A 13,198-nucleotide genomic window follows, 5' to 3' on the forward strand; every position below is an offset into this window, starting at 1 on the left:
ACAACCCTGTGAGCTACTATCCCATTTTATAAATGACAAAAGGGAGGCACAGGAAGACCAGGGAAATTGCTTTTGGTCACACAGTTAGTTAATGGTAAAGATCGGATCAGAACCCAAGTCCGCTGGTCTCCTTTGAGTCACTTACCCAGCAAAACTCCAACCTGAAGATCATATTCCCCATACTACTCACAGGCTGTTGAGACACTTGTGTGTGTGGGGGGGGGCAGTAGGTGGTAGTGGTAGGGATCAGACCAGGACACTACAAATCCCTATGCTCCAACCTTGGCAAGAAGCCAATGGGCAGATCTGAGGCTGGTGAAGTCACCAGGCTGGCACACCAGAAAGGACCTTGTTGCAATGTCCAGCACTCAACTTTATGGGGAAGGCCATGAGGTCTTACACTGGGAGTGATCCCATTGTATACCCCCACTCAGAGAGCACCGTGTCCCTGAGGAGCATCCAACCTAGCCTGGAAGCCACACCAAGCCCAGGACATGCTCACAGAAAGAGTAAGCAACAGCTCAGTCACCTGTTCCTTTTCTCCTCTCACAGACTCAAACAATATATGGGAAGTACCAAAGTAGCCTATTTGGGTTTTCTCCCCCTCTTTAAGCAGTAATCTGGGGTCCACGGATGGCTATTGTGGGCCCTGGACCTCTCTCTGCTTATGAGCAAACCATTTGCCCTTTCTTTTTTCCTTTTTTGAAGAGATGGTCAATAGTTTTCCTCAGTATTTCAAACAGGTCATGTCCACCCTCCCTGCCACCTCAAAAATAAAAAGTCAGTGAGGCAGGATACTTAGATATTAGGAGAATTTTTGACAATTGGGAAAAGGGAAACTGAGACAGATGGTTAGCCAAATAGGGCCAAACAAGTCAAGCAATTTACATTCAGCTAGTAAATTGCAAAATCTTCCACAGACACTTGAGAGCAAATGGTTTAGCCTCTCCTCCCTAACCAGAGAGTAAATAGGTAGCTTAAATCACCCTGATCAGGGAGAGAGATAACAGAGACCCAATCAGTGCAATTAGTGTCAGCCAAATCCAAGGATGGATAAAGTCAGGGAAATAAATAACAACAAAAACCAATTAGAACCAAACAAATCCAAGATAGAGACAAAGCTGACCAGAAAATGACCCTCGTCTCTATGCACTCATTTGGGTGCACCAACATATTACAGTATTTGAAAACACACCTGGAAAACTGATGAATATTCTGCAGAAACCCTCCCCTGAGACCTCCTCTAGGACCTCCCCTCCCACCCCAAAGATAAATAAAAGCCCTCAAGATAAAGGATGCCAGCGGCTCTTTCCGGAGCATGGCCACGCTGTTTCTTTCTCCCACGTGAACTTTCTTCTAAACTCTAAGGGTCCCCAGGGACCTGTAACCAGCGGAGCAGCAGCAGCTGCTCCTTGGCTAACCCTCTGAACCTGTCTCCAAGCCTTTTCTCTAACTTTTCTAGAAAGCCAAGCAGCCCGCCTAAGCTCTCTCCTGTTGCTTCTTCTATCTGAAAATTTCATTTCACTGTTCCCAACTTTAATAAAGTACTCTCAAAATCATCTGGACTCGTATTGTGGAATCTTTCCTGCAGGAAATCAAGAACCCACACACTACAGGCAACCTCCTACCTCCTGGCTGGTCCGGTGACATTAGCATTCTTTTCCCTTCTCCCCTCCCCCTACACACCTGTAAATCGACACACACACACACACACACACACACACACACTGTCCCTCCGCACATAGGCACATCCCCAAAATGTTCACCTATACAACCCTCCACACGCTCATCCAGGGAGCCTCTCCCTCCCCCCTCGCCCCTCTCCCTTCTCCAGGGCTGGCTTCTGGGCCCTGCGGTCCTTGCCCTCCTCTGCCCCCCCAGCTTTGCGGGCAGCGATAAGTCCCTCCTAGTAGCCAATTCCCTCCTCACATCACAGACTATACGGCGCTTGGCCAGAATATACGGCAGGGAAGCGAGTCGCTTGGCCAGAACGAACTCCTCTGATTTCCTTTCCCTCCAAATGGCTTCTTGCTCGTTGGACAAAGAGCTCACCAGGTTCCCAAAGCCGGTTTGCCTTTCCTCTGCTTCCGGTCAGAGGGGGATTCAGAGGGAAATACAAGTTCTTTGGGGCGGGGAATTGGAAATGACTCACAAAGGAGGCGGCTCCAAAGGAGGGGTCGGCCTGAAAAGGGGAGGGGGAATTGGGAGGTGGGAGAGAAAGGCGAGGAAAAAAAGAGGGCCGGAAAACCCTGGCGGGGACAGTTTCGAGGTTGTTTAGTATAGTCCTGGGAATCCTGCCTGGTCAACACTGAAACTAGGTGTCATTGGGCTGGGTCATTTCCTCGGTGCTGGCCTTAAACTCGTTTACCCCACACCAAAGACAGCCATGCCAAGACCTTTGGCTAGCAGCTCACCAGGTACCACAGAATCTGCTGGTCTGGGCCAGGGCTTGGAATTAATTCTTCATGGGGCCAATAATTTTTACCTCAAAGGGTTGCTTAGAGGATTAAATTAGTTACTACATCTCAGATGCTTAGAATAGTGTCAGGGAGAGTGTAAACTATCGTTGATAGCTCCTATTATTACAAAAGTATTCATTTGTTGATGATCTGTTCCCCCTCTAGGTTATGAGTCTCATGAGGGCAGAGAGTATGTGTTTCATTCATCACTGAACTCCAGCACCTGGCACAAAGAGGTTATCAATAAATTACTTGGATAGATAAATGATTGAATAACTGACTAGTGGCTATGCCAAGACTCTCTCCTCTGCCATGTAGGAGGTATATTTGTGGAGGTTTGAGGAAGAAAGACTATGATCGGGAAAGGTGGCACAAAAGACCCCTGTTGTTTGCTATATAAAGTGACTTGTTCTACCCTTGGAAAATGGAATGTCTTTGGTAATTTCCTAAATGGACACATTGAAGACTGTCAGACAACTGACCTGAAATTTGAAACTGAGACATGTCTAGCTAGAGCAGTATTTGCATCTTTTGCAGTTAGTGAGTAAAGCAGGATGGGGGAGAGGGCTGAAGTGGAAAACTCAAAAATAATGGTGGCAAATATGTGTTCCAAGTAAATTGAAGTGTGTATGGAGGAGCATAGTCACCCTCAAAGGGATTAGGATGGAGGTCCTAGATTAACAATAATGTTATCCACCTCTCTGTTCTAATCATAGGGTTTTTGATGATCTGCCCTGATGTCCCAATATTTGGGGGGTAGGTATGCAGATTAGGCTCCTACCACTATATTCAATAAACTTGCATTTATGGAAAATCATACTGTTAGAGCTAGAAGGGACTTTAGAAATTATTCATGCATTGCAATTCATAGCTAAAAAACTAAGAATCAAACTAGCAAAGGACTAGAGAGCTTTGGGATTCTCTGACCTTTGTACTGGATCTTGCATACCCTGAATTCGTTGTGTGTTCCCTTACTCCTTTAACCCCTGCACCACCCTATCCCAACCCCAAAGAAACTTAGAAAAATGAAGGGAGAGGAATAAGAAGGTCAGCAGAGGGTATGGAGAAGGGAAGTTCCTCAATAAACCTTACTTCACCCCCTTTTACTAATTCCCAGGGAAGGTAGCTGGGCCTTCAGTTAACGAATGTAGAATGGCTTCCCCCATGTACCCTGGTAGCCTTGCTCTATCCACATAAACTCCACAGGCAAAGATTTGATTACAGCCAATCTGAGTCTTGGCAGAATACCTGTGATCCTCCCAGAGCACAAGAGGTTTGGAGTCTGGTTAGAAGATGCTTCAAGGCCATCTCTCACTCCCCTCCTAACCCCCTCTGCCCTGGGAGACTGTCAAGAAATGATTTTTCAAAGCTTCCTACCTGCTGGGATCTGATAAGCTAAAATTCTTTCTAATTCATCCCTCAAAATAGAGCTACAGAATATGAAGCCATTTAGTTCAGTACAGAATTGGCTTCTTAGCAACAGCCTATCCCACAACTACCATTGCAGTCCTCTGGCCCCTTTTGTTTAAGTGTCCTCCTTTTTGGTGTTTGGACAAAGACTACTAGGAGCAGGAACCATTGACTACTTTTTCTTTCACTGTGTAAATAATAAACTGTTTGAATCTAAAAGTGATTTATTATATCTTTACTGATGAGTCAATCAGACCTTGGATTCTTGCTTTGCCTTGTGTGCTTAACAGCTGTTTGCTGAGAATTTCACATTTCTGGTAATTAAAGCACTCTCCCCCATCACTGAGAGCATTAAGCTGGACAAAAGTATATGTAGACAATTGTCTAACCACTATGCTGTACACTTGAAAAGAATATAAATACATTTTGAATGTCAATTGAAAAATTTAAAATTGTATCTTAAAAAAAGATATGTAGATCATAATGGCTTTTTCCTGTCACTGTTCATCAAAGAGAAAGTCAGCCCAAATTCTATTGTCCAGGACTTACACTCTGGCTGCACATTATTAATAGCTAATTTATTAATTCTTCTAGTTGTTTCCTTTGGAGCTGACTGGCCTTAAAGAACAATAGCCTCTTACCAAGTAGCAGTTGTGAGAATGCTGGACCAGGAATATGTGTCTGAGGGGGATCATAGAAGTGGTGGAGTGGAGTTCACCTAAGACAAACCTCACAGTGTAAAAGGTGGCCCATTTGTTGTTCCCATTATCAGGTTCTAATTTTATTCAACCAGCATTTACTAAGAATCCCCAATGTGTAATCTGGTAAGAGCTTCCTATTCTCATCTCTGCATTTACAGTAAAGGCTTCCATTTTCAGCTTCCACTAATAACTCAAGTTCATAGAACAAAAACTACTTGGGAAGAATTATAAAATTAGGTACCTCACTAGACTATAAATATTAGGAATACTTTCATCTTAATATGACTCCACAGAAATGAGAGGAGTACTGGGAACATAAAGAGTGATCAGTGAATGCCGTTTGAATGACCAGGCTAGACCAGCCACAACTTCAATTTGTATACTGTGCCCAACAGTTATAGAAAAACCACCTTGATCCTTCACCCCTGGGAATTCAGTGGAGGAGGAGCTTCCTCATTAGCTATTATGCTACACACATTTTCAATATCCATGTAACAACCTACTTGGTCTCTGTTACTCCTTTATAACAGACCACCTCTCTCCCACCTACAGATTCAGCTTCTCTGAGACTTTAGGACCAACCCTATTCCTATGTGGGGGAACACAAAGGACCTAATGTAGTCTGGCCTGGCACATTAAATGGAGTCAGCCTTTCCAAACATTATACCCCCCAAATTATATAAAATCTTAGCTGTGGGTAATAGCCCCATATTTGGAGAGCCCATGTTGCTCTCCAGTTAGACCATTAACCCCAATATTCCAAATTCTAAACTCTTTTGTATTTTAATCTTCCTTCTTTTCAGCTATAGTTCCTAGGGGCTCTTGATCTGACAACCTGTTTCAAGTTACTTCTCCAGCTGCCACCCTTGACTGGCCTGCTTCACTTCAGGCTTCATGCCCCCCTTTAGTCTCAGTGCAACCACAACTCTGATTCACATATGCCTAAACCCAATTTGAGGCATAGTGTAACCCTCCCAGGCGCCTCCTACAGGACAGCAATTGAACAGCAAGTCAGCTCACTTCTGGCCCTAGCCCAACCTTAATCAATACGTTCTAGCACTGAGATTTTCTTTGGTCTTCCTTAATTCCGAACTTCTGCCCCAACCCCTGAACTGAGCCATGTTTTCTGGGGCCTTATACCTTAATTTCCTTAGTCTTTTTTTACTGTTTACTGCTTCTGAAACTAGTCTTCATGATTGGATCTCCATTTCCATATGCCATATATCCTCTCTGCCCAAATCTCCAGCTATTTCCCCCAAATCATTTAGACAATTCCAGTAACTCATAGCTGTCTTTCTTTTAATCTCCCCCCAATTTAAATTCCAGTAAGAGACAATCAAGAACTCATTAATACATATATATTTATTTAATTCATAATATAGTATTTTGGATGGGCTGGGATGTTTTAAGGGATGAGGCTGTGTAATCTACAGATGCTCAGATTTCTATACTAGGAGAGAAGCTATTGGTCCAGAGCTCCCAGTACAAACAAGCCATGGGTAAAATATTTGATTAAAAATATTCTAACAATATGTCCGGCTGGTGTGGCTCCATGGTTGAGCGTTGATCCATGCACCAAGAGCTTGCTAGTTCCATTCCCTCTCAAGGCACATGCCGGGGCTGTGAGCTCAATTCCCAGCTGGGGATGTTCAGGAGGCAGCTTATCAATGTTGATACATCGATGTTTCCATCTCTCTCTCCCTTTCCCTTCCTCTCTCTCTAAAATCAATAAAAAAACATTAAAAATATTCCAACAATAGTCTAATAAATATTTTAGCCAACAACACAGCATATGTATGAATGGCAGATTAGACCATAAAAAGCAGTTTTACCTGACCTGATGACAGTCAACCTATAATACACAGCCAAATACAGCCCAATGGATCCAAAGCTGCAATTGGCTTTAGGAATTGAAACACTTGTGGGAGTGGTTCTTGTCTGTCAGCATCACATTCTCCATTCTGTCGAGGAAAGAATGTCAAATATTGGAGCTTATCAAAAAGTCCATCCATGGATTATTCCATCCAGGTAGTCCATGTATAAATATGTAAACCATGGAAGCTTAGAAAATTCACCTAGTGTATTTCAGCTCGAAAGAATATGTAAATGATTTTGCTGCAATCTGAATGTCACTGCATTCAAAGTTACACAATGGAAATACATGATAAAAACAGATGCAGTTACTCTTACTTACAAGTAGCCAGAACTCCAATGTGGCATTAAAATTTCTTTCATATACTCGAAACAGGTTTAACTTTATATTTTATTTTTGTGCTTTCTTCAGTAAGACAGTACAAAAGTGGAAATAAGCATAAATTGCAGACAGATAGAACAATTTGCTAGCAGAAAGGATTGTGGGGGAATAAACTGAGTAGAACAAGAGCAACGAAAATTTATGGAGTTACCTTCCTTGATGTTAAACAGGTCCTATTTCCTTTGTTCAACTGGGTTCAGCTAAAGGTGGTCAATGATGTCTTTTAAGGTCCCTGGCATTACCAGTATCCTATGAAAGTCTTAAGTTTACTGAAGTATCTGGGACTCATCACACCCCCACTGAGTACTTTGTCACCATGTTGTCTCTTGGAAAGCAATTATCGTTTCATTATTTGGCTCAGCAATTTAATTGTTTATCCCAAGCCCAATTTCATTTCCTACTTTATTCAGTAGGCTTAGCTTTGATTTTTGGTTGTAACCAAAATTTAAATCTACTTTCAAAGAACGAATTTGAAAAATATTGAAAAGTGATTGAATAGAATGGTGCCACATGCTCCAGACAATTCTCCAAGCCAACTTCCAAAGAGCTTTTGAGGAGGACAATACTCGTACTCATTTATGCATATAAGTCGTGGGACATCTGCAAAATATTATCAGTATAGCCAAAATGGAAAAGCCCAAGCTTTTCTGCCCAGGAAACAACAAACACTAATATGGATATCAGAGTACAACGTTGATCATTCATTCATTCATTCATTCATTTGTTCGTTTGTTCAATAAACATTAGGCAACTACTCTGTTCCACACACTATCTCAGGTGTGAAAAATACAACAAAAACAAAAGACATAGACCCTGCCCTCAAGGTATTCATAGTCTAATACAGAATTTGATTGTTATACATTAAATTTGTGTGTGCATCAGAATTACCTGGAAAGCTTGTTAAAAATGTAAAATTCCACCCATGTGTCTAGATATTCTAATTAAGTAGATCAGGGCTGGGATCTATGAATCAATTATTTTATCAAACACCAAAAGTGATTCTAACAAATGATATAAGGCCCACACTCTGAAAAGCATTGCTATCTAATATGATTATCACCGAGGCCATAAGGATGCTCAGAGTGCCATGGGAGCTCTGAAGAGAACATAACCCTGTCTAGAGGCCGAGAGTTAATCTGATTAGGAGGTGTGAAAGGTAGCCCAGGCTAGGATCAAAAGTAAGATGGGGAAGTTTAAGCTTTGTCTCAGGACACTAAAATCCAAAGGGCACAAAAAATGAATGGCGTGGGAGACCCAAGACAAGGTACAGGAAATTGGACTGAGGTGGAGGTGGAGTGTTTTTCACTTTTAGCAGTTTCATTCTATTCCCTTAAGAACAATTCCTACCGTTTACTTCCTGTGGGCATCAAAATTGTTACAATGTCTCTGTTCCAGGCTCAAAGAACAACTTGTGTAAATAGTTAAGGTTGGCTAGGGTAACCAGTGTGAGGGGGAAAGTGACAAAAGATGAAGCTAGGAAAACACACAGAGACTTAAAAAGCCAAACCCTCAGTAATTGGGACCTTCTACTGAATGTTATGGAAGAAAGGGCAGTGAAAGTTTTTATTAAGGTAAGAAATCACTTGCTTTGTTTAAGAATTGGGGGATAGGCCATAAAGGAGAGACCAGAGTAACTTAGAAATGAAAGGCATACATTTTTAAGCACCACTACACTCTACTGGGGCAGGGGCTGGGCGAGGCAGTGGGGAGAAGCTTAATAATCATTATACTTAATGCCATGGGTTGTGCTAAGCAGTTTACGTGTGCTTTTTTAAAATTGTCACCTGAGGATATGTTTATTGATTTTAGAGAGGAAAGAATAAAGAGAGGAAGAGAGAGAAATGTTGATGTGAGAGAGAAACATTGATAGGTTGCCTCCAGTACATGCCCTGGCTGGGGATTGAACCTGAAACATAGGTTATGTGGTCTGACTGGGAATCGAACCTGCAACCTTTTGATGTAAGGACGACACTCTGGGCCACTTGGCCAGGGCAACATGTGCTATCTTTTTAAATCTTTGCAAAAGCCTTGTTAGGTAGGTATTTTACAAAAGAGGAAACAGAGTCTCAGAGAAGTGAAATTGTTGCTCTTGGCCATACTGCTAATTAATTGCAGAGAAACTAGGTTATTTTAGTACAAAGGCTATGAGCTCCCCATTAGAGCAAGCTATTTCCCAGAATCTTACTGAGGTTGTTCATTTCCTGATTAGCAGTAAGTACATATGGTTTTTTAAACCAAAAAGCTCACTTTGCCACTAGATATGTAAGTCTGAGCCAGCCATTTGCATCTGCCTCCATCTTGCTTTCCACGTTAGTTGAACAAACAATACAAAAGTGTCCTTTAGGGGATGTATATAGCTACAGTAAGCCATTTGACAGCAGGGACTAGGTTTTATCAGTATTTCAGTGGCAGTGTGGTACCTGGCATCTAGTAAGTAGTTCATTGACTGAATTAATAAATGAATATCCACCAAAGTGGTGGAAAGAAAGAGGCGAGAATTTGGGACACTCAAGGCTCCAATGTGGGAGCTTGTTACAGCTACAGTTTGGTACAACAGTAATGTTTTTACAACTCCCGAAAAGTAGACTCCTTGAAGCAGACTCAGCTCCTGGAAAAGAGACAGCTCTGGTTCTGACATCCCCATTCCAGCAGTGAAATTGACCATGGTAGTAATAAGGCCTGGGATGAAGTTTATAAGTGCATTTGCAATGAAGGGTTAGCTAAGCAGATAAAGAGTGTAAACAAGATTGCAAAAAGGAATGATTATTTAGCCTGTTTAAGAAAACAAACTGTTCTCAAGCATTCACACTCCCCTCAGGCATTCTTAAGAAAATTCAAGTACATTTATATGCAAATAGTTGTATCCCTAACACTCCATTCTGATTAAGTAAACAAAGCAGGTTCTTAAAGAACCTCCATTATTTTTTTGCATAATTTTAGTGACTGTATGTACTTGGGAATAAAAGAAAACTTGTTTCTGTGATAGAATTTTTAACAGTTCAGACAAACCTCCTCTATTAGGTAGCACCAATGAAACTGTGCTACATGTGACACTTCTACCTGGATCAATTTTCTATCTAGCAATAGTATGTATGTAGTATTGTCCCTCAATGTCTCCTAATCCAACCTAGAGCTCTTCCTACCATCTATGTCATTATTGCATGTGAATGTGCGTGTGACAGTAAGGAAGAAAAAAGGGATGAATGGAGGGAAGGGATTAATGTTGACTGATTTTGTTGTTCCCTATAGGGGACAGAAATGAATTGTATAATTTATTTCCCCTTCCAGTATATTTTTGACCCAAATGAACAAATTAAGTTGATTATGTATATAAAATCTAGAAAATGAATAAATGATACATATTTATTCATTTTATAATTATATATACATATATGTTTTCTTCATAATAAATCCTTGATTATAGATTTTTATTGTAAGCTATATATAATATGTAACCATTTAACACTTTCAAATTCTACTGGGCCAAATTGGCCAACACTAGAAAAGCTGACACCCCTATTTCCAGCTGGCTAGTCCCTTGTTCAGAGCATCATTCTACACTATTTACCTAGAATTACCCTAATTCCTTTCAATATCATTTGTACTTATAAATCACTGGGAAGTTTTAATTCTCTAATGACAAGAGAGGTATTTTCTAAATTTGTTCTCCAATGGCTTGAACCCAGACTACTCAGATAATTTGTTCTAAGAAACTCAAAACATTACTTCAAATATGAGCTTTAATGCACAAAAATTAAAGCTATAATATCTAGTTATTTTGGATGCTTCAAATGAACTTTATTTGGTATCTTGTATATTGGACACTAACTGAAGTTTAGGAGGGGAAGAACTGCTGAAGTGGAGAGCCAGAGAATTATATGCTTTCTTGAAATTTAATGGCAAGCTTTCATCCCAGAAACATAAGGGGATTCTTGAGGCCTGCAGTTGCATTCCTGACGCTCAGGGTAATCAATAAAATCTGGGGCAGGCAAGCCAGACAGGATCATTAGGGATTTGTTCCAGATTGTGAATGTTGGACAAACTGGAAGAATAAAGGTCACATCAAAAGTATGAAGATGCAGAGAGTTAGCTGGATCATAGAAAGACAGCATATTGTTGTCATAATCCAGAAGGACACCCAGGCGCTTCAACTGTGGGGGCACATCCACCAGCATTTCCTTGTTGTTATGTCTCACAACGAAGTTACTATTGCATCGAGAGAAAACCCATGAGGAGGCATTCTTGCCAATCCATTCATTCTTGGGAGCTGATTTGTAGGCAATGCCAATTGCATACCTGTGAAACAGTGGAAAGGAGAGAGAAATAAATATTTAGTAATGATCTGTGTTATGCTAGATACCATACAGAATATATAAGAAATAGAATACATGTCTCTTCCTTAAATAGTTTATATTTAGATCCATAATGTTGATACCACTAGAACTTTAATAAGTTAGCAATTAAAGTGCTGTAGTAGTTTCCAACTCCTAGCTCAGTATATTTTCCATGATTTATTTTTAAAAGCTGGCACATTTTTCTAGGAGTGGTTTTCATCACATGTTTTTTAACCTTGACTTACTGGTATTATGTCTATGTTATAGAACTGGATCTCCAGGAACCTAATGACAGGGGAGAGAAGAGAAAAGAATAGTGAGATCCACTCACCATGTTGAGGAAGCCATGACTACTTCCCAATAGTGGCAGCCACTGTCAATGAATATATTTCCTGCTGCGCCATAACACCCTGTGCCACTAAACCTCTCTGGAGTATGGCTTTTCTTCAGAGAGCTTTCATCCTTCTCCATCTGCAATCCATCATTGGAGATCTTCAACTTCTTGTGAGTCATTTTGGGATCCAGTTTAAAGGGTTGGCCTGAAAAAAGTAGAAATAAGAAAACGCATGAGGAAATATTTAAGAATTCTTTGTCTTCCAGGACCATCACTACCAGAGGAGCCTTGATATGATGGTCATTCTTGGATCAGTGCAAGTTGGCTGTTTTTTGTTATATGAAGGAAGCAGGCCAAAAGTCACCATATTCAATAAAATAAGAATGTGCTGCCCTGGCCGGTGTAGCTCAGTTGGTTGGAGTGTCATCCCATACACAGAAAGGTAGCGGGTTTGATTACTGGTCAGGGCATACACCCGAGTTGTGGGTTTGATTCCTGGTCAGGGTGCGTGTAGGAGGCAATAGATAGATGTTCGTTCTCTCTCTCTCTCTCTCTCTCTCTCTCTCTCTCTCTCTCTCTCTCTCTCTCCCCTTCCTCTCTCTAAATCAGTAAAGAAACATATCCTTGGGTGAGGGTTTAAAACAATAATATGCTGCCCCCTTCATATATTATCAAATTAAAAGGGGACTCTTAGGGTCTCAAATACGTTTATTATTTTACTTTTATTTCAGTATGTGATTTGGTATTTGACTGGATTTTAGTGTTTGAGGTGAGACAAAGTGAGGGAATTGATGAGATCATTTTTGCTTATTAGCAGATCAAAACTGAAAATAAATCAGCAACAGGACAATTTTTTTTTGCCCTCTTCCAACTGGGATATAAATAACGTAATTAGGTAACTTCATTAGAGTGACTATTGCATCATCAATGGTCAGATAAAATATTTGTTGTGTAAGATCATTCACAACAGATAATTCCTTATCTTCATATGACAAATCCAGGTACTAGCACCACCAATTGCTGTGAATGGCAAGAGCCATATCAGACAAAATTTGTCTGTGGCAGACACTGTTGGTGAACACAACACTCATTTCCTACTTTTTCTTTCTTACCCACTTTCACTATAGAGGCCAGAAAAGCTAAATACTCCAGCACCTAAGTCTCCCTTGCTGCTAGGGGCGGCTAATAAGATGGAAATAGTTGGAAGCCGAAGTCAGACAGGGTGTGAGAACCTTCTGGGAAAGTGCAGTTTTTGTGATAAAAGGAATAGCCATCATGTATACCAGCCCTTTATCTTTCTTCCTTTCTTGAAAGAAAATATGACATCTACTGATTGCAGTAGCTCTGTTGTGACCATGCGGCAAAAAGCCAATACAGAAAAGGAGAAGGGGCCTGAGTCTTTTACGACATCACAGAACTGATGCAACACCCTGAACTGCATACCTTCAAACCTCTTGCTATGGTATTTTAAAAATTTATTTTTATTGATTTCAGAGAGGAAGGGAGAAGAAGAGAGAGATATAGAAACATCAATGATGAGAATCATTGGTTGGCTGCCTCTTGCATGCCCCCTACTGGGGATGAGCCTGCAACCCAGGCATGTGCCCTGATCGGGAATCAAACTGTGACTTCCTGGTTCATAGATCAATGCTCAACCACTGAGCCACTCCAGCCGGGCCAAACCTCTTGCTATGTTAGAGAAAGAA

At 41.0% G+C, this 13,198-nt stretch overlaps 1 protein-coding gene across 8 annotated transcripts in view; it reads right to left on the reverse strand.

Annotated features, from left to right (window-relative positions):
• Positions 1 to 5,914: 5,914 nt before the first annotated feature.
• MID2 (midline 2) overlaps positions 5,915 to 13,198 on the reverse strand; it is a 122,079-nt gene continuing 114,795 nt past the window's right edge. For all 8 annotated transcript variants that reach the window (XM_059679632.1, XM_059679631.1, XM_059679629.1 and 5 more), the window contains 2 exons: positions 11,490 to 11,697; positions 5,915 to 11,120 (listed from right to left, as the gene is read on the reverse strand). In XM_059679632.1, coding sequence (XP_059535615.1) covers positions 10,718 to 11,120; positions 11,490 to 11,697 — 611 coding nt within the window. In that variant the 3' untranslated portion in view covers positions 5,915 to 10,717. The remainder of the gene's footprint in view (positions 11,121 to 11,489; positions 11,698 to 13,198) is intronic.

The sequence above is a fragment of the Myotis daubentonii genome, chromosome X, assembly GCF_963259705.1.
Source record: "Myotis daubentonii chromosome X, mMyoDau2.1, whole genome shotgun sequence".
Classification (NCBI taxonomy): Eukaryota; Metazoa; Chordata; class Mammalia; order Chiroptera; family Vespertilionidae; genus Myotis; species Myotis daubentonii.